The sequence below is a fragment of the Camelus bactrianus genome, chromosome 33 (assembly GCF_048773025.1).
Source record: "Camelus bactrianus isolate YW-2024 breed Bactrian camel chromosome 33, ASM4877302v1, whole genome shotgun sequence".
In the NCBI taxonomy this organism is placed as follows: domain Eukaryota; kingdom Metazoa; phylum Chordata; class Mammalia; order Artiodactyla; family Camelidae; genus Camelus; species Camelus bactrianus.
The window spans coordinates 17,113,862-17,137,646 of record NC_133571.1 but is presented as its reverse complement, the minus strand read 5'-3'; the positions used below and the strand labels follow the sequence as shown (position 1 = coordinate 17,137,646).

The following is a 23,785-nucleotide window of genomic DNA, read 5'->3' as shown; positions in this document are numbered from 1 at the left end:
ATTACCTCCCCTTCATAAAAAAAAAAAACCAAGAGAAAATATTCATGGGAAATAAATACAAGTCATGTAGTGCAATGCTTTGCACGTAATAGGCACTCAGAAATTGTTAGCTATTAGTGATAAATATTTCCATAGGGGATTTTGAAATATATTGGATGACAAATTTGTACTACCATTTTGTTTGCTTCCTGGCTCTTCTGTCTGTCCCTAGAGAGGGTGATAGAAGCGGAAACAGATGAAATTCAGACCGGTCATCTTCTCTTTGTCGTTAGCTCTGATGGGAAGGTGGAGGGGGAAGGATAAAGTTAAAGGCTGAGCTGAGGCTTTAATTTATCAGTGGATTTTAATTATCAACATAATCTCAATTCTCCATTGCCGTGAAGCCCTAAAAATTGACTACTGCTCTCTCAGTAGCCAATCTGTGTCTATTTTTAATTTCCTTCCTCTGGTCAAATCTCTCTGCCGAAGGTAATAAAAGATTTAGATTTAGAAAGCGACTTAGCATTTGGAATGAGATAGAGGCTATAAATAGGCATGTCAATGAACTAGGTTCGTTCTTGGAGCCTCAGCATCCGAGGCGTATGTTCCCGTCTGATCTGCATACTGATGCAGGCAGGCTTGTAGGGGTCTCTAGACAGGTGTGTGTGCATGTTCCTGCACATGTGAACTTGAATACATGCATGGAACATGGATGAGCTTGCTACTGAGAACAGAATTCTGAGGGGTAACTGGTATGTTTCTCAGTGGCAGAGTGATCCCTGTAGACCACATTGGTAGCCTTCCTCCGACAATTATTACGGAGAAATCAGGATAATACGTTACTCCCAGATAGTCAGCCCCTAGGCTGTGGGTCAGTGGTGTAGCTTACATGCTGATTCTGTGACATTACTGACCAGCCTGTGAGAACTTGTCAGGACTGAGGGTCCATGATGATGTTCTAATCTGCTGAGCATGGAGGTCGCCTTGGCAACTTGTTTCCTAAGCAGTCAGGCTGCCATTCCCAGTCTTTGGAATGTCATCACCTATCGATTACAGCTGCTAAACGTCCAGCCCATTCTTCAGGCCCAGGTTAAATACTTCTTTTTCTGTGAAGCCATCCTTGATCACACACTGCCTTGAACTGGATGTGTTGGGTGCCTGTTTTGTTTCTCTATGATCGGGACATCTTCATAGACAAAAGATGATGTCATTCCTCTTTGTTACCCCGGCATCACCCAGGCTGGTAACAGGAGTGCGACTCATATTCCTTGAACAATTGTGTGCGCCTGGTTACTTCCCTCTGGGTGCCAACTTTTTTGTCAATGTTCCTGTTAGTCTGTGGCACCCAGAATCTGAAGCATCCTGGATAAGGTGTTTGATTAAGGAGGTCAGTATTCCTGAATATCTTATGATATACAATAATACACAATTTGATACTAACAGACCTGTCAAGATCTTGTAACAGTTTTGCTGTGGTTTCAGATTCTCATTGATAATGAAAGAATGTGAATAATTTAGTATGTTTTAGCAGATTAGTTATGAAATTGGCCTAAAGGCAAAACAACGACCAAGATGACCTTCTGGGAGATTCTAGATTACCAGTTACAGAGGATCTAGATTACAGAGAAACAGAGCATTCCGGGGTTTTGTAATTCAGTAAATTACTGGCCAAGAACAAAGGCTAATAACTAAATCAAAAGGACCTGGAGGTTTCTTCTGCAGATTCCTTGTCCCTCTACGCCGCCTGGATGGATTCTTGTTTCTTCTCTCTTTGCCTTTCATTACTGACTCTGCAGACAATACTTTACAACACCCGAGTGACTAATTTGTTTCGTAAAAAATAAGTTTTTTTGGTCTCAGACAAAGTAAACATCCATTCAGTTGGAAAAAGTTAAACCAGTGACCTTAAGTTATTTTTAAAAAAGCGTATGTTTCTATTTCTTTAATGAAGTTCCTCTCAAATGCCTGACCATGTTTCCACGTTTTCCACAGCCTTCGGAAACTAAATGCATACAGTTTGAAATTTAGCATATAACCACAAATGGCAGCAAAGTGCTTATCAAGCTTAAATCCGTGGCAGTCTATAATTCTTTGTCAGTTTTAATCCTTTTTACTAGTAATACAAGAGCTATATTCAAGGTCAGGCACGGCTAATCCTCTCTAAGTAAATGCTGCCCCCTTGTGGATTAAAATATCCACAGATAGCAAAGAAATGCTCTAGACGTGTGGGCCAGTTCCTTTCAGTTCTATGAAAGAGCCCTTCCGTGATCTATAAAAGTAATGTTACAGGGGAACAAAAGTAGACCATTTGTACAAATTGTATAAGCTGATTGATGCTGACAAAATCAATTGACAGCTAACAGTATACATCGGTAACCTACTTTGTATACTAAGACAGTGCCTGGACTAAAGCAGGCACTCAATAAATATTTCGTAGAATGTTCTAGTTAGAAAGGACATGAAATACTGAGCTCAACATCCACATGTAAGGATCCCTTTCACAGCTCCTGTCATAACCCCCACCTGAGTGAGTCCACTAACGGGAAATTCACTAAATGATGCAACTCATTCTCCTATGAGGCAGGGGCTGTCAGAAGGTCTTATCAACATATTAAGCCCAAATGGAATAAATCCTCTGTAAGAGAATCATGTTGTTTCACAACTGGAAAGAGGTGTCGGAGATCTCTCAGCTTACCATTTTATGGTTGACTCTGTTATGCCACTGGGACCTAATTCTACTCTCTGTAACAACACCCAATAAACCTATTATTTGTTTTGCAGGGTTTTAAATGTTGGAAGGTAACTACCATGTTACCCCTTAGTCTTCCATCCTCCTAACTTTTCACCCATAATTGTGTCAACTATTCCTCCCACGACATGTTTTTTAGATTCCATCGTCCCCTAGTTACAACCCTGGATGCCAACACTTTTCGTCAATGCCCCTCTCATGCGCGGCTTCTAGAACTGAACACACGTGTTCTGATGGGCTTGTTTGACTAGGATAGAGGACAAGGAAGTGGTTGTTCCCCCTGTTTGGGACATCAAACCTCTTTTAATGCAGCCCAGACTCCATGGGCTTTTTCAGCAGGTTTTCACGCTACTAGTCAGTATAAATCTTGTCGCTCCCGGGTCCTCTGGGTCTTTCCCACCCTCCGCTGGTGTCGAGCTATAACTTCTAACAATTGTCTCTATTAAATTTCATCTTGCTTTTGGCTCAGCTAGCAAGATAGTTATATATCTGACGTGGGTCCACTCAATTAGGTCTGCTACCTAACTGTGTACCATCCATAGTTAATAAACATGATCTCTGTGTTTCCAACCAATTTCAAGGCAAAGGCAATGAACTTTGGTATGGCAAAGAGAACAGAATAACAATTCTATTGTTATTGGAGGTTGGTGCCTGTCCCCCCAATGCCACCCATCAGCTGTGGCCTTGAATGGGTGATGTTCAGTTTTCTCTTCTCTGAAACAGAGCTAATAACATTAGCTCATAGGGCTCATGTGAGATAATGCATTTGACTAGGCTGAGTTAATTGTTATTTGCTAAATAAATGTAAAGTGTTATTAATCATTAGCTTTCAGACGGTTTGAGGAGGGAGGAGAAACTTTTATCATCTTCTGTATTCCCTGTATACCTGGCAGGTGAAGAGCTCCATACAATTTTTTAATGTGGATAAATACACACGAAGTACATAGTGAGAGTTTTTCACAGAGGGGAAGGGAGGTGAGATCATCATTTTTAATCAGCCTGTGTTTAGCCTGGAAACTTTAGCTAACATCTATCAGCACAAAGCTCTCCCTTTTCCCCTGTCCTCTCCTTCTTCTAGCCCTGCTCCCTCCCTCGCATGCCCCCTCCTTCCACTCCCCCTCTTACTTCCTACTCCATCTTCCTCATCCCACCTTTCCCCTCCTCCTCTAAAACCAACCCTCAAGCTGGGAGGCAGGAGGAAGCAGGAAGCTCACCGTCCCCCAAACCGAAGCCCAAGGCTCAGGCTGCCACCTTGGTCCTTGCACCCACACCACTAATTTGAGGATTATAGGAACAAATATTCACCTCCTGAGGGGAAAAAAATAACAAAGCACCGCACCAATTCCCAGACGTCTGAAATTCCACTGAGACCCACAGCTGCCTTCCTTCAGCTCCAGGCTCTCTCTAAATATCAAATAGACGTTTGTCTTTGAGAAGACAGTAAAATGAATCAGTCACTTAGCAGCTCAGAGTGAATCTGGTTTTCCTTTCCTGAAGACCTCGTAAAGAGAGCTGACTGGAGAGATGCTGGGACTGGGATGGATGTGGGGCTGGGAAGGCAAAATAGAGAGAAAAGAAACTTCCCTGGATCCCAGTGGGGGCGCTCGAGGGGGCTGGCAGAGAGGATGGGGGCTGGCAGAGAGGACAGGGGCTGCCTTCTGCTCAAGCTACTCCCTCCTCCAGGACGGCTTCCTGCCTTCCCTCAGGTCTGCGCAGGAAGAGCCTGGCTGTCTTTCTAGAACCCCATCGTAACTCTATCACTCATCGGAGTCTTCCTTAACCACTCTTGTCAAAAATGACTGATCCTCCATACAATACTACTAATTTTCCTAGGTGTGATCATGATGTTGAAATGTATCAGCAGAAAAAATATATGTACACACGTGGAGAGAGAGAGCAAATGTGGCCAAATATTAACAGTTGCCCAGCAAAATGACGTTCAAACTCCTCACAATTCAGCTTCACCTCCTCAGCACGTTCTTCTGGTTTTCCTCATCTTTCAAAGTACCATGTGTACAATTATTAATCACCACTGGTTGAGTATGTACTGTATACCCTGTGCCAGTGGCAGACCCTTTACAGACGTCATATGTAATCCTTACACTAATCTTTCATGGTTGATGTTTTTATACTCATTTTACAGAGAAGAAAAATGACTCAGAGCGGCCAGGGAATTAATTGGTCGTAGGGCCACTTAAGTCCACATCTGGCTCCAAACTCATACTCTCTGTTGCATCCTGCTCTATCTTGAATTATATACAGTGTTCCAGAAACGGTCTGGAAGGTACTTACCTGCGTGTACACACACACACACCCCCTAATGAATTTTATATATATTAGTCTAGAAACCAGGTGGCCTTTGGATGAGCCATTTCTTTCTAAGCCTCAATTTCTTGATCTATAAAATAAGTTTATTTTAAAATTTCCAAAATCCCTTTTATTTTTCTGAATGACATTTGATGCCTTTGATTCTCCTGAGGCTTTCTTGAATATTCTATGTAAAGGGAAACACAAAATTCTCCTGCCACTCAGGTGAGTGAACAGGTCCATTGAAAGGAATGTATCCCCACTCCTGTGTGCTGTCACCAGGTGCTTTACCTCCGTGTCTTACTTAATTCCCATTTTGCAGATGAGAACACTGAGGCTTGGAGAGGGCAGTTCTCCCAAGCTCCCAAGGGTCCTTTGCTAAATGCCTGAGTTGTACGCAGAGGCTTCAGCTTAGGGGGAGCCTGTGGCTTCCCTGACTGCATTTGCACGTGGAGGCATCCTCACCACTGCCACCTTCCCACACCTCTCCCCACCACTGAACGCCACCAGAGTCCCAGACACACAGTAGAGATGATCCCTTTACTTAGAGTTCTGTCACCAGCCAGCTTTGTGACTTGACATGTCAATTCTCCAGACTGCAGTTAAATTTTGATGACCCCTAAGGTCTTTCTCAGCAAAGATGACTCTTTCAATTCCCGGGGAACTAGAGGCTGGCCAGTAGGTGTTTGGATTCCTGCTGACCCCAGGGACAGACCCGTGCTCAGCAGTCCCCATGAACACTGCAGAGCCTGGGGGTCGTACCCAGAGCCCAGGCTCTTGTCTGCGTAGATTGTAAAACAAGGGTATATACAGGTTAAAGAGCAGAGGAGGACCTGAGAAATGCAGGGATCCTGAGGAACTGAGGTTCAGGGAGGAACAGAGGTGCACGCGCCCTGATCTTGAGGCTCCCTGCCTTGGTAAAGTCATTTATATTCACCGAGTGGCCCCGTCCCTGCACCGCTGTATTTAATTCTGGGTATGGTATAAATAGGCTTGGCGCTGTGGCAGAGCACACCACCCACCACCAAGTTTCCTTTTGGGACATCAAACCTGAGCCTTTGATTCCCTCTAGTGGCTCAAATCCACAATGTTCGTTCGTAACTGATTCTTTGCATTTATTTATTTGATGTAGAAAAAATGCCTACTGTGTGCTCAGATTGGTGCTGGGTCCTCTAGCCTTGCCGGGGCTGTGGGACCCTGGCTTCATTTGCGCACTGTTGTGTCCAGTGGAAGGCGATTGAGGTGGAAGCCAGAGGTCCTCCTTACAGGCACTGCTCAGTACAGTGCAAGCCGGCTCCTTTCCCTGCTGCTCTGTTGCTGCTTTATGGAGGCTGAGGAAAGATGGGTTTTTACATGTTATTTCTGTCACTAAATGAGTTTTCGGACCTTGGGCCGACTCCTTTATCCCCAGATCTGAGTTTGCTCATTGGTAAAATCAGTGCATGGGTTTGATTCAAATCAATCCAACAGGTATTTTTTGAGTATCTGCAGTGTGTGAGAGCCGGCCTGAGTGCTTTGGGCATGCAATGCTGAATGGAGCTTAATCTCAAGGAGCTTATGAGCTAATGGGAGAACCAGACATCCAGGAAGCCACATAAAACAAAGGGCCCAGGGTGGGGCAGGTATAGCTCAGTGGCAAAGTGCGTGTTTGGCATGCGTGAGGTCCTGGATTCAATCCCCAGTACCTCCATTAAAAAAAATTTGTTTTTAAGGTATTATATCTACTTTTTAAATTTTTTTTAAAAAGGCACAGCAGCATAGCATGGCTGTCTGAGTGTGAGCTTCGCAGTGAGACAGATCTGGGTGGAGCCCTGCCCTGCTTCTTCCTAGCTGTGTGATACTGGGCAAGTTGCTAACCCGCTCTTCTCATTTCCTCAGTAGACTTGGGTAATAATCCTTTCTGCATAGAGTTGATGCTCAGCGTAGAGACATACCACTGGAAGTGCTCACGACACAGAAATAACAGAAACCTTCCTGAGAACGTCAGTGAGACCCCACGATGGGCTTATCCTGTGGGTTCTGAGCCCTTTCTTAGGCTCAGCAGACTCCTTGTCTCCTTTCTTTGCCACGAGCTTGGGAACCCACCTGCTGCTTCTCTCAGAGCCTCTGAGGGCTCTAACCCTGAAAGAGAATCACAATCTCCCCTGCTCCCTTCCTCCTTATTTCTCTCCCCTGCAGGCAAGAAGCTGGCCCTTTTCCTTCCCACTGATTGGCTGCTAATCGGTTTCGGGAAATGAACAGGGAATAAGAGAGGGAGTTTGTGTGCTTCTGTTAGTCACGATCCATCCTCGGTTCTCAGTGCTTAAAGCCCTTCTGAAGTGACAGAGTGAGTTCTCTGCAGGAGAGAGGATGTCACACAAACCCTGGACCTTGGGAAGGTTCCAGCTTAGAGGCTGTATGATCCTGTTACATTGTGAATGGCTTGAAAGAGACCATTCTTCACACTGAGCTTCTTATTACTGTGTAAGGAGGTGGAGGAGGATCAGGGCTAAAGAACACCTTGAATGCCAGACACGTCATACCGAGAATCAGGTGAGGTAACATCATACCAATTCATCAGTCATCAGTACTGTAGATTTCATAGTCAGGGACTGAAAGAGATCAACAGGAAGGAGAGAAGGTGAACTTAGAATCTAAAGTTGCTGGGAGAAGATGAAAGTTAGAGGTAAAGAAAGCCAAAAGTGGGACTGAATCCCTATTGGCCAAAGAAATATTGGATGCAAGAAGGGACAGGATCCAAATGTGGTAACTCAGAATTTTGCTTTGGATAGAAAGTGCTGCTTCCTATTTTGAAGCCATATGATATGAAACTACAGAGAACGACGCCAGAAGTTGGGGGGATAAGAGAACATGTGTTTGAAAGCAGGAAGTGCCTATAAGAGCCCACTTGTTCCTGGAGGCACTGCCGCATTGACTCATAGTTCGGTGAGTGTAGCTTGTCTTTAAGAAGGATCTGAGGAGTGAACTGGTATCTGGAGCCTGTCCTGGGAGGATGCCAACTCCTGTCTCCCCTTGTGGTTTCCGCCCTTTTTGGAAACCTTTGCTAGTCAGAGAGCAAAAGGTCAAAAGACACAGTTGTTGACCTGAGTGATTTCATTGTTCACAAAACCCCAGTCAGGTAGGAAAGAGGGGTGTTAGTAAGAGTGTAATTTGGGGGGCGTTAAGGAAGAGATGATGGATTCAGTTAGTGGAGGATCCAGTGTGAGACCTGGCACTTGTGGTACTTCTGGTCTAGGATTCTTCCAGTACCTTTGCCCACAGAAACATCCAATAATTATTAGTTGTAACATTTGCTTCCCACACGTTGCCATCCAGTTTCTGCATCACTCATCAGAGGTTTTCCTCTTCCAGTTTCCTACTGTGTTGGAACTTTGGGGACTCACACTGAGATCAAGAGAGTGGCAGAGGAAAAGGTCACTTTGCCCTGTCACCATCAACTGGGGCTCCCAGAAAAAGACACACTGGATATCGAATGGCTGCTCACGGATACGGACGGGAACCAGAAAGTGGTGAGTGTGCACTGGTCAGGGTCCCGCCACCTCTCTTCTCATCCCCCACGCCTCCCCTAGTCCCCCAGTCTCTCTCGTTGTGTCAGAAAGCGACAGACCTGCTCTTCCATCTGGCTTACTGCTGACGGACTCCAGACACAAAATCATAAACCAGAAAGGTAGTGGGTGGTGAGGATAAGAGAGTCTGCATTCCTTGGCCAAGCAAGAGAGCCATCTCTCCTTTGCCCAAGGAGGGAGCTTGAACTAGTGGTGTCTTTCCTCTGAAGGGGACTGAGATGCAGCCGCTTGATTGCCTAGTCCCGTGGGCCAGACTGTATAGCCTGCTCCTCTTCCTCCTCTGAAACCATCACCACCTGCCAATGCTTAAGCGTCGCGCGGTCATGACTTCTGTGTAATATGATGAAGAACATATGATACAGAGGAACAAGTACAGGACATGAACGGAAATGCTGAACACATGTATAATTGGTTGGCAAAGGAACTGATACTGATTCTAGAGGTGGAGAGTAAAGGAGCTGGCCCTGGGTCTCCGTGCTCAGGTTCGGCAGAGCCACCATGACGGTCTGGTGGTTTCTGTGAGCTTCTGGCCGTGTGAACAGAACTTGGAGCACCCTGCTCCTGATGACCCACTGGGCTGGCCTTGATCAGCCAATGAGAACTGAGGGGCCTACTGTCACTGTCCTTTCTGCCTCGGCTGCACGCAGCCTCTGTGCCTTTCCTCAACCTAGGTTTTCTCTTCTCACTCCCTTTACCCACTGACTTATTTTTAAAATCTCTTTGTTGAAAGAGAGGGGGAAAAAAAAGACCTACAAAAGATTGCTTTGGCAGTTTGGGGTCTTTTATGGTCCCATATAAATTTTGGAATTGTCTGTTCTAGTTCTGTGGAAAATGTCGTGAGTATTTTGACAGGGGTTGCATTGGATCTGCAGACTGCTTTGGGTAGATGGCCATCTTGATAATGTTGATTCTTCCAATCCAAGGGCACAAGGTATCTTTCCATTTCTTTGTATCATCTTCAATTTACTTCGTCAGCCTTTTTACAGTTTTCAGAGTATAGGTAACCTCCGTGGTTAAATTTATTTCTAGGTATTTTGTTGTTTTCGATGCAATGGAAACGTTTATGCCAGTTACACAATTCTGGTTTTTGAATTGAAAAGAAAAAAAAAAGTGAACGAAGGGCCGCAAATGGCAAAATATCCTTCTTTCTTATGGATGAATTGTATTCCATTACATATATATGCTGCCTGTTTATCCATTCATCTACTGATGTGCACTTAGGATGCTTCCGTATCTTGGCAATTATAAAGAATGTTGCTGTTAATATCGGGGTGTATGTATCTTTTTGAATTATTTTGTGGTTGGCTTTATTCCTTTAATAACTATATAAGTTTAAAAAGCTAAAGCTCTAAACGTTCTTAGAAACAATGAACAGTACATATATGTAAATTTAAAAAATATGTGCAGAAAAAAATCTTTTTTGAAAGTTTCATGATTAAAAAAAAATCTATAACTGAGGGAAGGTGACTTTAAACTTTCCTTCTTCTTCAGAACTTTCTTCTTTTCCTTCTACAAAGTGAAAAGTTGCCCTCTCCTCTCCTCTGTCTGTACCACTAATTTCATTAGAGGGTTTGTGCGGAAAGACGTGCAGGTTTTCGCTGAAAATAAAATTCAGGCTCACTGTTGGCGCTGAACTTGCTCCAGCGGTGGCCTGCATCACCTTGTTATTTTGATACCACTTGTCATTTTGTTCTTATAGTTCATCACCCCGCGACTCACCCTATTCTCTCTAAAGCAAGGTCACCTTAACCTTAGCGTGTTTATTCCAGCCACTTTGTAATCAATCCTAGACATGATACTCTCAGCTCTGAATGAAGTAAATAAAAGCCCAGGTTCCTCTAATAAAAACCTAAGAATGATGCCACTCATCTAACTTTTACCCAAGTGTTTCATTTAAACTAAAGAAAAAAAGAGTTGCTTGGTTATGTAGCCAAGTGGACCTAAGGGCTGATTAAAGAAGGCGACTGATACAGCTCTGGTAGCTCTTTGATAAGCAGTCATAGTTCCCTACTTTTATCTTCAGTTAATGACCTGATGTTAAGGACTGTCATTTAGTCAGTCATTCAGATGATGTGAATTTACTTGGCACTTACTGTATGCCACGGTAGGCGCTGAGGTGTAATAGCGAACAAAATATCAGAGTCCCTGCCATTTTGAAGCTTACCGTGGAATGACATTCAATAATTAAAAAAAAAAATTTTAAGTACAAAGCAATAAATATTAGCTACATGCTGGGCACAGATCTGTTTGGCACATATTATCTCATTTAACTTAATCCTCATAACTAGGATTATTAGTGTCATTTTACAAATAAGGACCCGAGGCACGTGCACATACACATACAAGGTTAGAAATTGCTTAAAGTCACCCATTTTTGACATTAGGCACTATGACATCAATACCTGGGCTATTAACCACTAGCTGCATTATCTTCATAAATAACTTGAAATCAGAACATGTGCTATATATGGAAATAAGAAGAGGATGGGGAGAAAAGTATTCCAGACAGACCTAATTGTGCAAAGACCCTGATGCTGGGAAAAGTTTGGCACTATTGGAAGTTCTAAAAGATCAAGAATCAATTTAGTTAAATTTAATAAATATTGGATTCCCACGATACACACTCTCTCTTTTATAAAGGAGCTCCTAGAACAGATACATATCACAATAGAGATACGCAGAGTATTCTAGATGAAAACAAAGGAAAAGCCACTGGCCAAGAAGAGTTGGAGGAGGGGCGAGGTCAAGGTGTGCTTCTTGTAAGAAGGCATGGTTGACCTTCACGTTGCCAGAAGGCTCTGCCCTGAGGAGCTCACAAGCTGGGAACTCCTAAGCAGCTGGTCTGGGTGGAGTGCCAGTGGGAACCTGTGCAGGCTGCAGGACCTGAAATGGAAAGGTCTTGCCTACCTACTAGGGAGCTTGGAATTTTTCCTAGAATGTCATGGCGTTCTTGAAGGATTTTCAGAGAGAAAAGGGCATCTTTGCATTGTAGAGTGATCACTCTGGCACTGTGTGGCACGCTGATCTATGTGTGGCACGCTGTTTTAAGGGGGACTCGTGTAAAAAAGCAAGATCAGTTGAACAGTTTCAGGCTTAAACGCCAGTCGTGGGTAGCTGGAATAACAAGCAGTGGGTAAAGTTGCCAAAGCTTGTTAATTGCCAGGGTGCTGGGAGTAAGAGTGAGAGGGACCGAGAAAGAAAATACAGGAAGGGTTGGAACAGATGTGGTGCCTAAACAAAGACCTGGATCCCAGGTCTGAACAGAAACATTTTCACCCCTTTTGTCTCAGATGTGCAGATATGCAGGGAACATTTAGGGGTAGGTATGAAGCCCCAGGAATATTTGAATTTCAGCCTAGACAGCGTGGCCATTAGAACTCGAGAGCTTTCTTCCTGTTTCTAGAGATGGAAACAGAATTTCCAAAGTAAGAGTGAACAGCTCCCCCAAGGTGAGTCATGAACACACAACAGAAATCTTTCCCCTCTATTTTCCCGAAAATATGGAGAGATCAGGACAGAGATGTTCCAGTTCCCATGCTAACCCTCTTGGCCACTCTTTCACCTCTTCCCTTCCTCTTTGGCTTTGAGTAGGAAAAATCTGGACCTAAAACATAGAGTGAGGGGTCTCCATCCATCTTCTTCAAGGCAGTTTCACAATTGCTACGCAGCGCGTGGCACGTGGAGCAACTGCCAGGAAGTTAAGCGGATCCATCTGTTCCATCCTAACAAATTGTCCTGCCTTCTCTCCCTAAAAATGCATCCGGAGCAGGTCCACCAGGAATGTCGTAAGACAGGCAGCCCCACAACAGCTGTGATTCATATATTTAATTTCTTGTTTGTTTGCAAAAGGATTAAATTTAGGTGCATTGTTCCCCCATTGCACCCAGATTGATCAACGGCTTTGTCTCAGCACTATGCTCCCTAGAGTTAAAGACAGAGTAGAACAGAGAGACACACAAGCAGCTGAGATTCAACGTAGATCTGAAAAAAAAAAAAAAAAATAGCCAAATTGCACAGCTGTAACTAAACCCCAATCCATGTCAGAAGTGTTGTGAAAATCTCATGTTTAATAAGGGTTATTTAATTATATAAAGATTATCTTGGAGTTGAAGAATCTCCGCTTTCCAAAGATGTTAAATACTTACCTGTAGTTATTGCTTTTTCCTTCGTAAGATATTAGGACAGGATTTGGGGGAACGGGAGGGAAAAGCAATGCACCAGGGAAGCCTGTAGACACTGAAGGTGACCCTCAAGCTTGATCTTGAGGTCTGAGTAGCTACTGTTGAGGTGAAAACAAAAGAAGGAGAGGCAGTTCAGAAGGGGGAAGACTGTGTGATCTAAGACAAAGACACATCAGAGGGCGCTGTTCAGAATCACGGGCCTCGAGTTTGGGCCAAGAAGAGGCGTGGTCCCACATTCAGAGCATCAGACTGCAGACCACAGGGTGTGCTGGTGATGAGAAACAATAGAGGCTTTTAGCCAGGCAAGCTTTGCTGTACGAATGGATGGAACGGTGAATATTGTGGGGTAATGGGATGGACAGTTTTGGAAACCTACTGGGCTTTCTTGAACCCAGAATCAGTCTAATAAAAGTGATCCTGAGCACTTACTATCTCATTCCCACAAAAATGCTATGAAGTAGCTTATCCGCATTTGACCAGTGAGGACCTTAAAGTTTAGAAAGGTTCATTACAGACAGCTGTACGTGGAGGAGCTCCTGTTTGAATACAGAAGACCATTAACTTCAGCTCTCTTAGTCACTGTGCCCTGGTGTAGCATTTTTTCAAAATTAGGACTCCGAGTGGGGAGTGTAGAGCTCAGTGTTAGAGCATGTGCTTAGCATTCATGAGGTCCTGGGTTCAATCCTCAGTACCTCTGTTAAAAAGTAAATAGAAATATTTTTAAAAACCTAACTATCTTCCCACCCCAAAAAATGTTTTTTTAAAAAAACACCCAAAAACACATCACCAAAATTAAGCCTCAGTAGTGGATCATAAGCGACCAGATGTTTTGTTTTAACATAGACTAGAAAATACCAGAGTATATTGCACATACAGTGTTTCATGACACTTATGTTTCAGTTATCTATGTGTATGCTCTGTGTGTGCTGGGTTATGAAGAAAAATCTATTTCTTAATTGAACCTGTTCAAAGTTTGAAAGCTTCTAGGGTGATGAACTTCCAACAGCCCAAAGCAGACAGATTCAACTCTGGACCACACCTCTTAAGGCTCTCCAAAGTCAAAAGCACCTTTGAAGACAAAGGTATCCTCGGATATTAATCTAAATATTAAAATGGACAAGGAAGGAATCCCCTAGACCACAAAGGTCACCAGCCTCCCACAGCCCACAAAACCCCAAAGTCCCTAAAAATCCCCCAGCTCCTGACTGATATCCAGGTGTAGAATCTCTTCATTCTTCTTCAGAAGCACACACTGCCTTCCTCATAGGTGATTATGCACCTACATAAATGTAGATAAACATGAGAAAGTCAGAAGGAAAGAAAATCACATTAATTGAGTGCCTAATAAGAGTTCCATACTTACTTGTTCTACCTCCAAATATCAGCCCCCCACTCTCTGTCCTAGAGACGAGATAAGCTCTGAAACTTCCAGTTCTTTCCTGGTGCTAGTGTATTTCTTCCTCTCCCCATTGTCCCACCGGTTTGGCATTTCTATGGCAGCTCCTTCAACCCTGCGGGGAACCTATTCTTCCCACCAGTGAAACAGGATGTGGGGCCAAGCACACTGTTTGTTGTTTAAAACAAAGTACCCTACCGGGAAAAGAAGGCTGGGCGCCTAGCCCTTCCTGGTCTCCGTCTAAAGCACAGGGCTTTAAGCTGCACGCTAGGAACCCTATGGCATTATTTGCAAAATAGTATGTTCTGTACATTTTTCTAGGTCAGAGTTCATAGGTTTTAATCTGATTGGGAGAAAAACAAAAAGCGGTGAGGTGGGACTAAGAAATTATTCAGAAATGGTGCTGGCCACGGCCTGGCACAAGAGGCTGGTTGCATTTTAAGGGATAAGAATAGGACAGAAACCTCTGCCTGGCCCTAGGAGCTCCCCCTGGATTGCCCGGCCTCAGTGGCAAACGCAGTCGTTAATTAGTGACTACAGGAGGGCCCCACAGAGCTACCCCATTCTACGGGATTAAACAGCAGGGCCCCAGTTTCAGATTAAGATATATGTACCCAGATTGTAGAAGGCATTCTACAAATATTTATTAAACCAAAGAACAGCCTCAACTCTAAGCAGTTTGTTGGCGAGACTACTTCCGTAATCTTAAACTTTTCACTGTCATCATGCTGCCTTTTTTTCCCCTAAACGCAGGGACTTAATATTTGTTAAGTGTTTAGAACGGTGCCTACAACAAAATAAACACCACGTAAGTGTTTGCTAAGTAAAAACAAAATCCCTGACTGGGTGTATTGTATTGTGTTGATGGTTTTTCATTTCTACATCTAATTCGTTCAATTCAGTTCAACATTGCAGTTCCACACCTCCCTGAGCACAGAGCCGAGCCCTGTGCTGGCAGGGGAGTCGCTCAGCGGTCGCTGAGGGAAGGAACAGTGCCCTTCACAAACATCGGCTCTCAGACTTGACTCTTATTACAAGCCTGAGAAGTTGGGAGGGTAAGGACTGTTACAGTAGTTTTCTTTTAATACGTGGCGGAAATTAGACCTAATTCATCTCCAGATGACTTGGACTCTAACCCTTTCAGACTTGCAAAAGTGAAGGCCTCGTCCAAGATGGATTTCAGAGCTCGGATCTGAACTCAAGATTCCAGGAGCTAAAGTCTGCTGGCCCTCCTCCCAGAGCTTTCGGCTTCTACTGAAAAGAATGCAGAAATTCAAGACAAGGGGTGGGGGTATATAGCTCAGTGGTAGAGCGTTTCCCTAGTACCTCCATTAAAAAAAAAAATTCAAGACAAAACATGGGCCTGTGTGTCAACACTGGCCATTTGACTGAAATCATGCATTTCCTGTACTTCCCAGAATTTTTCTCAGCATGAAGACGATGCTCAGGAGGCTCCTCCCTTTGGTGTAAACGGAGTGGGGCAGGAGGGAGTTTTCAGGCTGGGTTGGGGAGACAGCCTCAAGGCTCTGATAACGAGAAGAATTCCATCTCTTGAAGGCGGTTTCCCTGCCCCTACTCCTCCGAGGCCTCCTCCCTTGGTTTGTAGTCTCCCTGAAAGCTCATCCGGGCGACTCACTGAGTCTCGGAAGAGAAGGCAGGAAGAAGGGAGTTGTCATCCAGAGGTCAGGCTGGATATGTGAGCAAAGGCTGGACTTGAATGTTAAGCTAAAGGGTGGGATCAAGACAAAAGTCTTCAGGAAAAATGAGTGAAACTGGAATGAAGTTGCAGCATTTAGTTAACAGTAAAGTGCCGGTCCTGCTTCTTAGCTGCGAAAAACGTATCAGAGTAAAGTGAGGTGTTCACATAGAGGAAGCTGGGGGAGAGGTGCAAGGACTCTCTAAACTGTCTTTGCAACTTTCCTGTAAATCTAAAACAAATCGAAAGTTAAAGGTTCGTTTCAATTAAGAAGAAAACAAAACCAAGATGTCATTTATTTCACTCCAAGGTTGGTGGTATTTTACCCAGATTCGCTTACAGACCTCCTACACGCATGGTCTCACTTTCCCGTCTGTGTTCTTGGTCTCTGTATTCATGCCCTCGGCCCTCTTACCCAGTCTCCTGCTTTAAAGGCCATCCACACGCTGATAATTGCCAAATGCCTGTTTCCAGTCCAGGCCTCACTCCTGAACAGCAGACCCTTCCATATGCACCTGCTGACTCCACACCTCCTTTGGGTGTCTAACGGGGATGTCAAAGGGAGTAAATCCAAAACTACACTCCAGACCCCCCTCCCAACTCAACACACTCTGACCCCAAACTTGCTCTGCTCGGTCTTCCTCCCTCTTGGTCAAGGGCAGTTCTCTCCCTGCAGAGGCTCAGGCCAAGAACCTGGGAGTAGTCCCTGACCCCTTTCTTCTCATGCCCTGAACATACATTTAAATAAGGTGATCAGTCAGTCTAATGGGAAATCTAGTTGGTTCTATCTTCAAAATACTTTCAGAATCTGATCACTTCTGATCACTTCCATTGTTTTCACTCCAGGCCGTCTTAGATCTCTCACCTGGATCTTCACTGTGGTAGCTTCCTGACTCGTTTTCCTGTATCCACTCTCAGCCTCCTACAGCCTATTTTCAAAACATCAACCAGTCATGATACTCTTCTGCTCAAAACCCTCTAACTGCCCTCCCCCTTTTTCCCTCAGAGTAAAAGCCATCATCTTCACAGTGGACCACGAGCCCCTTAGGTGACGTGGCCCCACTGCCTGATGTCACCTGTCATCCGCCTGGTTCTCTCCAGCTCCCTGGCCTCTTTGCTGCGCCTCAGACGTGCCAGGCATCCTCCCACCTTAGGGCCTTTGCACTGGCTCTTCCGTCTGCCTAGAACTCTGTTCCCCTATGTAGTTCCAAGACTGGTTCCAAGTCTCCTTCAAGTATTTGCTCTAATTTCATCTTCTGGTGAGGTCTACCTTGATGACCTTAATTAAATTGCAGTCTCTCCCTGGCCCACAGTCCACCTTCCTGGCTCTATTATTTTCATAGTATTTCTCACTGTCAAATCTGCCATATAATGTTCTTCTATGTCTGTTTCCCATCACTGGAATACATGCTCCTCAAGGGTTGGGATTTTTACATGTTATGCTCACTGATACCGCCAAGCCCCTAAAACAGGTGCTGACACATTGTGGAGGCTCAAAATTGGTTGAATAAATGACTGTCATCTTGGATCCCTTTAGCTTAAGATTCAAGTCTGGCTTTTTCCTGCTACCCTCCTAGATTTTCAGGGTGCAGCACTGTAAACTAGATGGACAAAAGACAGGTTAACAAGAGGAGAGCTAACTGTTTATTAACCCATGCATTGTGTATGTATATAACACAAGGGAATACCCGGAGATGAGTAACTCAAGGGGGTGGTTAGAATTAGGGCTTTTTATACCTTACTTAGTAGACAAAAGGGAGGGGTAGAAAGGGCACTTTTGGAAAAGAAAATGACTTTTTCAAAAGATAAATGGGCCCTTAGAAGAACAGATGGGAGATATGCTAGTTTGTGACAATGTCTGTCTGGGTGTGATGCCAACTTCTGGTCTCCCGGAAGGAACGATTAGAGTTGCCCTGGGAAAGGAGATTTATGGACACTTGAATTCTTCTGGGAGGCTCTGCTTTTACGCTGATAAGGGATTTCAGGAGCTCAAATGCCTTCAGTTGAAATTAATCCTATGCATATGTGAAGTGGTGTATTTTGGGGTGACGTGCTAGTCCCCAACAACACTTGTAAAACTCATTTCTTTGTATTGCTATCATCTCTAGAACAGTGCCAAGTGCAGAGTATGTTTTTAATAAATGTTTATTGAATGAAGGACTGTGAGGTTGCAAAATAGCCTAGCCAAAGACAGTCAAGGGCAACTAATGTGTATTAAAATCAGAATTAGCCCGAAGGGTCTCCTGAACCGTGCCCAGAATCATAGAAGGGGGATCCAGGAAACTGCTCAAAGTCTTGTCTTTCACAATTTCTCCTCACATAAAAATGATGCCAAGAAATGCCATGGATGACAGTAAAGAGAAGAGACCATTCTTAGTCTGAGTATCATATCAAGGAAGGAGTTAACGCTGATTTGGGGTTTAAAAGAATGGATATGAATCCTTTATGTGGAGACAAAAGGGAGTTTCTAAGTGAAAAAATGTTGTGAGCAAAGGTGTATGAGTACAAAGCAAGCACAGCTCACAGGAAAGCAAGGGAAGGAACGTAATGTGGACGCACCCAGGGATGTGAGGGGGACTAAACAGGAAATGAGGTTGGGAAAGTGATGCAGGGGTCATCTTGATGACCCTGGACTGAATCTGGTCATCATTCAGAGGTGGTGGGGAGCCATGAAAGGTTTTCAGTCTGGAAAAGAGCTAGTGTGAGTTTTACATGAGTATTAACTTGGCATTAAGGTACACTGTTATGTAGGGTAGATTGGATAGGACAGACATCTGCAGTGGCCAGGCAGCTGGAAATATAACACTGGAGCTCAAAAATGTGCTGGCGGTAGAGATAAGGATGTCAGAACAATCACAGTGGTGGTGTGGATTGAAGTGAGGGGGCAAAAACTGAAGACCTAAAACGTTTGAATGGTATTACTGGTTACAGGGTCTACCTCAATTTTCTCGTACTCGCTTCTCCCCCATTTTACCCCCCACACTACTGTGAGGTCCTCAGGGTAGGAACTGTGTCTTACTCCTGCTGGTTCTCCAGCATGCAGCACACTATGTGTGCTCAAATATTTGCTGGAGAAGAAAAAAATGCAGAGAAAGGAGAAAACACTTTTCTCAGAGAGGTGCTAAGGGCAAAATGGATGATACTGAAAAGTTTTGCTATACTGGTGAGAGAATTTATGGCCATTTTATAGGATGCTTCAAAGCTTTTCAGGAAAGCATTTCCTGAGCTGTAGGGAGTCATGTGATTGAGGATGGGTTACGGGCTTAACAGCCGAGTGAAACAATTTGGAACAGCTGCAGCTGAAAGTGTGCTGGGGGCTCCCATTGCTCGCCTGCCTTCTTTTTTAGTGCCCTTCTGTGTATCTGGAATGCTCCCTCTAGCGACCTTCTCCCTGCCTCTCGCATTTCTTTTTCAGTCTACTCATCTTTCAAAGCCTAACTCAAATGCCACCAACTTTTCTGGGACATTCTCTTGGATACTATTTCAAGTTAATCATTCCTTAATTTTCTATGTTTAAATTTCTCTCCTTGTTAATCCTACTAGATAATAAGTTACTTGAAGATAAGAAGAGGATTTTATGCATCTTAATAGCCTCCTCCTGACCTGATAGGGAGCAGTCATTCCATAAAAGTTTGCTGTTGTTTAAATCAAGTAAGTTTAGGAATATGACTAGTAAGTGGCAGGGAGGGCAAAACTGAAGTTACATAGCTTCAAGTCTTGGCAGACTAGATCAGCATGGTTTTGTCTGTGTGTGTGTGATTAACAGGAGGTGTTGGACTAAGAGAACCAGGAAAAGGTTCAAGAACTAGAGGTTGTGATGCAGGCAGATGAAAATTCAGTAAAAATCATGATTTTTTTTTTCTGTTGGGGAATCAACTTTGGTCTCCCCACCTGGGAAAACAAAGATATGGAGCTTATGTGTATTTTGTGGAAGGAAAGGATATAATTTTTTCCCACCTAACTAACTCTTATTAATCCACAGTGAAGCCAAAAAAAAAGGAGGGAAGTCTAACAGTGAAGCCTTGAGTAACAGACCTGGATTCTAATGATTAACTTCTGCTCTTTAACTTCAGCTGAACTCTTTATTTTCATAAAGACAAAACACATTTTTTCATTTCACGTTTTCTCCTTCATTTCCAAACTTTCTGAAAGCAGTCTATGAGCAGCACAATAAAAGGAGAGGTCACGGTGGTAACCAGAACAATGAACTGGATGGCTTTAGATAGCTGTGTCAAACCCTTCTTCTGCTGCCTGCCTGGGAAATGAGGATAGATAATGCATACTTGGAAAAACTGTGTGAGACATAAACCAGATGGAAAAGCACCAAGCACATGGGGTGTATGTACTTTGACCCGATCACATGCAGGTGGTAGGAAACTCAAAAGTTAAGAAGGTATGTGGGGATGGGGGGTAAGTCTCTGTCCTTCCTTAGCCTCCATTCTCTCACTTCTCCTGAGTCAACTCTGGAGACCATTCCGTGCATTTCCTTCTTTCCTGGACTTAGCTCCGAGATCTTCAGCCTCTAACTCACATTTAAAAGTCTTTTTGGGGGGTGGGTGGTACAGTCGGTGGCAGAGCGCATGCATGGCGTGCACATGGTCCTGGGTTCAATCTCCAGTGCCTCCCTTAAGGTGGGGGGCAAAAAGAAAAGTCCTTACCTATAAAATGGAAAGGTTCTGAGCACTTACTGAGACAATTACTACTTTATAGTTAAAATGCAACACAAATATGAGGTGTTCTTATTCTTAGAACAAACATACTGGATTTAACTTTGTTTAGAATAGAGGTCTCTTGGATTCTTAGAATCAGCCCCAGGTTTGACTGCTTTGTTCCATTAGGAGCATTCCCTTTCCTCATCTTGAGCTCAGCAAGAGAACAAAGCTGAGAGCCACCCTGCTTGACTCTGCCTCCATCTGTCCCTCAGGTGATCACATACTCCAGTCGTCATGTCTACAGTAACTTGACTGAGGAACAGAAGGGCCGGGTGGCCTTTGCTTCCAATTTCCTCGCAGGAGATGCTTCCCTGCAGATTGAGCCTCTGAAGCCCAGTGACGAGGGCCGGTACACCTGCAAGGTGAAGAATTCAGGGCGCTATGTGTGGAGCCATGTCATCTTAAAAGTCTTAGGTAAGACAGAGTGAGTGTCCTGGTAATAAATGCCTGGATCTTATAAATAAGGTCTCTGCGAGGGAGAGCCAGATGCGTCATGGTGGCGCAAGACTTCTTGCTCAACACTGTACTATACACAGGCTACCTAGTTCAGTTCCCTGGGGAGAAGTGTGTATGTTTTGTATTTTAACCATAATGAAACAAGGACAAATTACCACAATTTTCCATGGTAGCCCATTACTAAATTTAAACATCCTCTAATGTTTAAATGGCATCCTCAAACTGAACGGATCTCTCAGATCTGATTCCAATTTATTTCTGTTTTTTGACAGCAGGAGCTACCAAGTTCTATTTAATTGCTTCCAAGTTAATGAACTTCTGTCCCTGTTTCATTATTTGTAAAATCATACTCAATTTTCCTAAAATTTCCTATTATAAAAGTTTCTCTTCTTTGAGAAGTGGTGAGGGAGTTTCTGAGGCAGCCTCTGAAAATTACAACAGCACCACCGGAAGTAGCTAGATTTGGGTGTATACGTGTGCAGGGGATGGAAGTGGGTCTATTTCTGGGGGTGATGTAAAGCATGGCAAGGTAACAAAGAGCTACTGAATCTGCACTCAACAGTTGACCATATGGTTGGAGAAACAACTTAACATGTAGCTCTTCCATTGAATCAGGTGTTTGGAGATCTTTGATATTTATTTGTTTGTTATTTTGGCCAGTGAGACCATCAAAGCCCAAGTGTGAATTGGAAGGAGACCTGACAGAAGGAAGTGACTTGACTCTGCAGTGTGAGTCATCCTCTGGCACAAAGCCCATTGTGTATTACTGGCAGCGAGTCCGGGAGAAGGAGGGAGAGGATGAACATCTTCCTCCCAAGTCTAGGATTGGTAAGTCATCTTCCTACCAGTCTATTGAGACAACAGGACAGTCCTCTCTCTATGAATTCTAAATCTGATTTTTGTCAGCAACTCACAATATGACCTTGAATACACTGGTGGACCTCTTTGAACTTCCATTTTTCATCTCTAAATGAGTACAGAAAAACCTCTTTTCCTTTCTCAAATGGCAAAAATAAAAGTGGTAAAAAGATTAGATAGAAAGAGATTAGATAGAAATATATTATATGAATCCATTATATCTAATTACTGTTAGTATCCATTAAATATTCAGAATCTACAGTGACTTTTGAGGATGCACTACAATTTAAAAGCATGTTCACCTTTCTTCCCACATTCCAAAAAGGGATCGACTCTCTTGTCTCATCCTTACCAAATGTATTACAGAATCTTAGGTCAATGTTGCAATAAATTAAATGATAAATCTCAACCCTGCCATGGGGATTAGTCATTCTTTTTCCTTGTGTAGACTACAACCACCCGGGACGCGTCCTGCTGCAGAACCTCACCATGTCCTCCTCTGGGCTGTACCAGTGCACAGCAGGCAATGAGGCTGGGAAGGAGAGCTGCGTGGTGCGGGTGACAGTTCAGTGTAAGTACCCGAAGGGCTTGTCTGCTTTTGGTTTTGCAGGTGGTTCAGTGTAAAACATTTTTAATCACAAGTAAGGTGAAAAGCTTTATTTCCAGGACATGGCTAGCACTGAAATAAATTCAGTAGCTGCCAAGGTCTAGCCAACAGTTGTAGCTAACTCTATATTTATGAGTATATGTGATTTTCCAGCCCCCTAAAGAAATTATTATTATATCCAAAAGGGGACCAAATGGAGGTTTCCTTTATAAATGTAAATTTCCCTTACAAAAGGGTAACTTTTACTCTGTTTTTAGAGCTTCTCCTGTGTCTGCTGTTTCCCAAAAATAATCAGCTTAAAATAATCCTAATGTCAAAAAGCATATTTTGAGGTAGCATCCTTTTTTTTTAATTAAAAATTTTTTATTGAAGTGTAGTCGATTTACAATGTTAGTTTCAGGTGTACAGCAAAGCCAGTTATACATATACATTTTTTTTTCAGATTCTTTTCCATTATAGCTCTTTATAAGAAACTGAATATCGTTCTCTGTGCTATACAGTAGGTCCTTGTTGTTTATCTATTTTATATATAGTAGTGTGTGTCTATTAATCCCAGACCCCTAATCTATCCCTCCCTGGGGTGGCGTATTCTGCTCCCCTTCACTGTCAAGAGGGACAGTCGTACACCAAGAGAGGGCACGTGGGGTACTCAGGAAGAGCGATCCAAAGATCTGGAAACACTCATCTTGTCCAGAGCTTGTTTTTCAAGTCTGTGTATTTCTTAGCTTATGTTTGGTTTTACCTTTTGCTTTTGTTTCTGAGAAAACAGATGTACAAAGCATCGGCATGGTCGCAGGAGCGGTGACAGGGATGGTGGCAGGAGCCCTGCTGATTTTCCTCTTGGTGTGGCTGCTAATCCGAAGGAAAGACAAAGAGAGATACGAGGAAGAAGAGAGACCGAACGAAATCCGGTGAGCCTCCCTCCAAGCGCTCTCCTCTACTAGGCTGCCTTTCCAGGGCCAGCTCCACAATGACCAGCCGACGAAAATGCCAACCTCCTCTTAACCATGAATCTGTTAAAAGGATGATTCTGGTGTAAGGAGTTCCAGCCTAGGACAGACAGTCTGGTTTACCTTGACTTCACTGTGAAACTATCCACAACAGACTTAAAAGATAAGCTTCACATTACTTCTGATTCACCTCCACTTACAAAGGGCGCACAGGAAAGACCGGCCTAGCCGATGGGCCATAAGAGGGTTTATGCAGACAGACTCCAGATCTAGGCGAGGGCCCATTCTCCTGCTGGGCCAACAAAACACACACTGGCTGACAGACCAC

The 23,785-nt window shown here is 43.8% G+C and overlaps 1 protein-coding gene and 1 long non-coding RNA gene across 2 annotated transcripts in view; one reads left to right on the top strand and one right to left on the bottom strand.

Annotated features, from left to right (window-relative positions):
- The window catches only part of CLMP (CXADR like cell adhesion molecule), a 77,819-nt gene that overhangs the window by 50,866 nt on the left and 3,168 nt on the right, over positions 1 to 23,785 (top strand). Inside the window, exons 3-7 of the mRNA XM_074356981.1 lie at positions 8,387 to 8,544; positions 20,799 to 21,000; positions 21,703 to 21,870; positions 22,349 to 22,471; positions 23,277 to 23,418. Of these exons, the coding sequence (XP_074213082.1) occupies positions 8,387 to 8,544; positions 20,799 to 21,000; positions 21,703 to 21,870; positions 22,349 to 22,471; positions 23,277 to 23,418 (793 nt within the window). The remainder of the gene's footprint in view (positions 1 to 8,386; positions 8,545 to 20,798; positions 21,001 to 21,702; positions 21,871 to 22,348; positions 22,472 to 23,276; positions 23,419 to 23,785) is intronic.
- Positions 12,412 to 23,386, bottom strand: LOC141575855 (uncharacterized). Its single transcript, XR_012503825.1, has 3 exons — positions 23,250 to 23,386; positions 12,747 to 14,061; positions 12,412 to 12,582 (listed from the first exon to the last, which is right to left on the bottom strand). It is a non-coding gene; the product is annotated as an uncharacterized LOC141575855 (long non-coding RNA).